This window comes from Phodopus roborovskii, unplaced genomic scaffold (assembly GCF_943737965.1).
Source record: "Phodopus roborovskii unplaced genomic scaffold, PHOROB, whole genome shotgun sequence".
NCBI classification, from domain to species: Eukaryota; Metazoa; Chordata; class Mammalia; order Rodentia; family Cricetidae; genus Phodopus; species Phodopus roborovskii.
The window spans coordinates 56,615,001-56,616,031 of NW_026126511.1; the positions used below are offsets into that span (position 1 = coordinate 56,615,001).

The window sequence follows — 1,031 nt, forward strand, 5'->3', positions numbered from 1 at the left end:
GGAAGACTCGAGCTGTAAGGCCTGTGGCTCTGCCTAGGACCACTAACCAACTGCGACCCGGGGATTTGTGCACAGTGGCTGGCTGGGGCCGGGTGAGCCAGAACAGGGGAACAAATGTTCTCCAGGAGGTGCAGCTAAGAGTGCAGAGGGACAGAAAGTGCAGTGATCGTTTCGACACCTACAACAGCCAGACTCAGATCTGTGTTGGAAACCCAAGAGAAAGGAAGTCTGCCTTCAGGGTAAGAGTACGAACGCCCATCGGTATTTCTTAGCACAAGGGACTCGGGGTGACAGGACAGACAGCAGAGCCAGTTTCCATGCCTTTAAGGTGGGGGGGGGGTGGCCTAGACCAGAGTGGAAAGGGTTTTTCCCTTCTTCAGGAATGACAGGAAGGCCTACAGTTTACCTTAATGGGGAAGGCTGGGTGGCTTGATGGAGTGGGCTGGAGGCAGTGACTTTAGCCAGGCCTGAAGTCCAACAGCTGAGAGACCCAAGGGCTTCACTCCTGCAAGTCCATCAGATGCCCAGCCCCCATACACAGGCACCTGAAGGAGCCCACCCACCCTTGCCTTCTCTAGGAGTCTGAATCATAGGGCGTTGTGTCCTTTCCCTCCTCTGCCCACAGGGTGATTCTGGTGGCCCTCTGGTATGTAACAATGTGGCACAGGGCATCGTCTCCTATGGAGACAGGAATGGTAATCCTCCAGCTGTATTCACCAAGATCCAGAGCTTCATTCCCTGGATAAAGAGTACAATGAGACTTCTGAGGCACAGACCAGCTAGCTCCAGGGCCTTTCCGCAGCCATAATTGATGCCATATGGAGAATGTAAATTTTGTTTATTAAATATAATTCAGTGGTGTCTTAATTTGCTTGAACTCCCAGGTCAAAATTTTGTGAGAGGCTGAGAAGTCCATAGTGAGGGTACCAGCCATTTGGTTCTGATGAGGGGCTGCTTATGTGATCACAGCTGTCTTCTGGCATCCTCACATGGTTGAAAGTGCAGGGGATTCCATGGGGCCTCTTCAATAG

At 52.1% G+C, this 1,031-nt stretch overlaps 1 protein-coding gene across 1 annotated transcript in view; it reads left to right on the forward strand.

The window, feature by feature from the left end:
* Positions 1-808, forward strand: part of LOC127230065 (cathepsin G) — a 2,467-nt gene extending 1,659 nt beyond the window's left edge. The window contains exons 4-5 of the mRNA XM_051195179.1: positions 1-239; positions 626-808. The exon at positions 1-239 is cut by the window's left edge and continues 16 nt beyond it. Of these exons, the coding sequence (XP_051051136.1) occupies positions 1-239; positions 626-808 (422 nt within the window). The remainder of the gene's footprint in view (positions 240-625) is intronic.
* Positions 809-1,031: the final 223 nt, after the last annotated feature.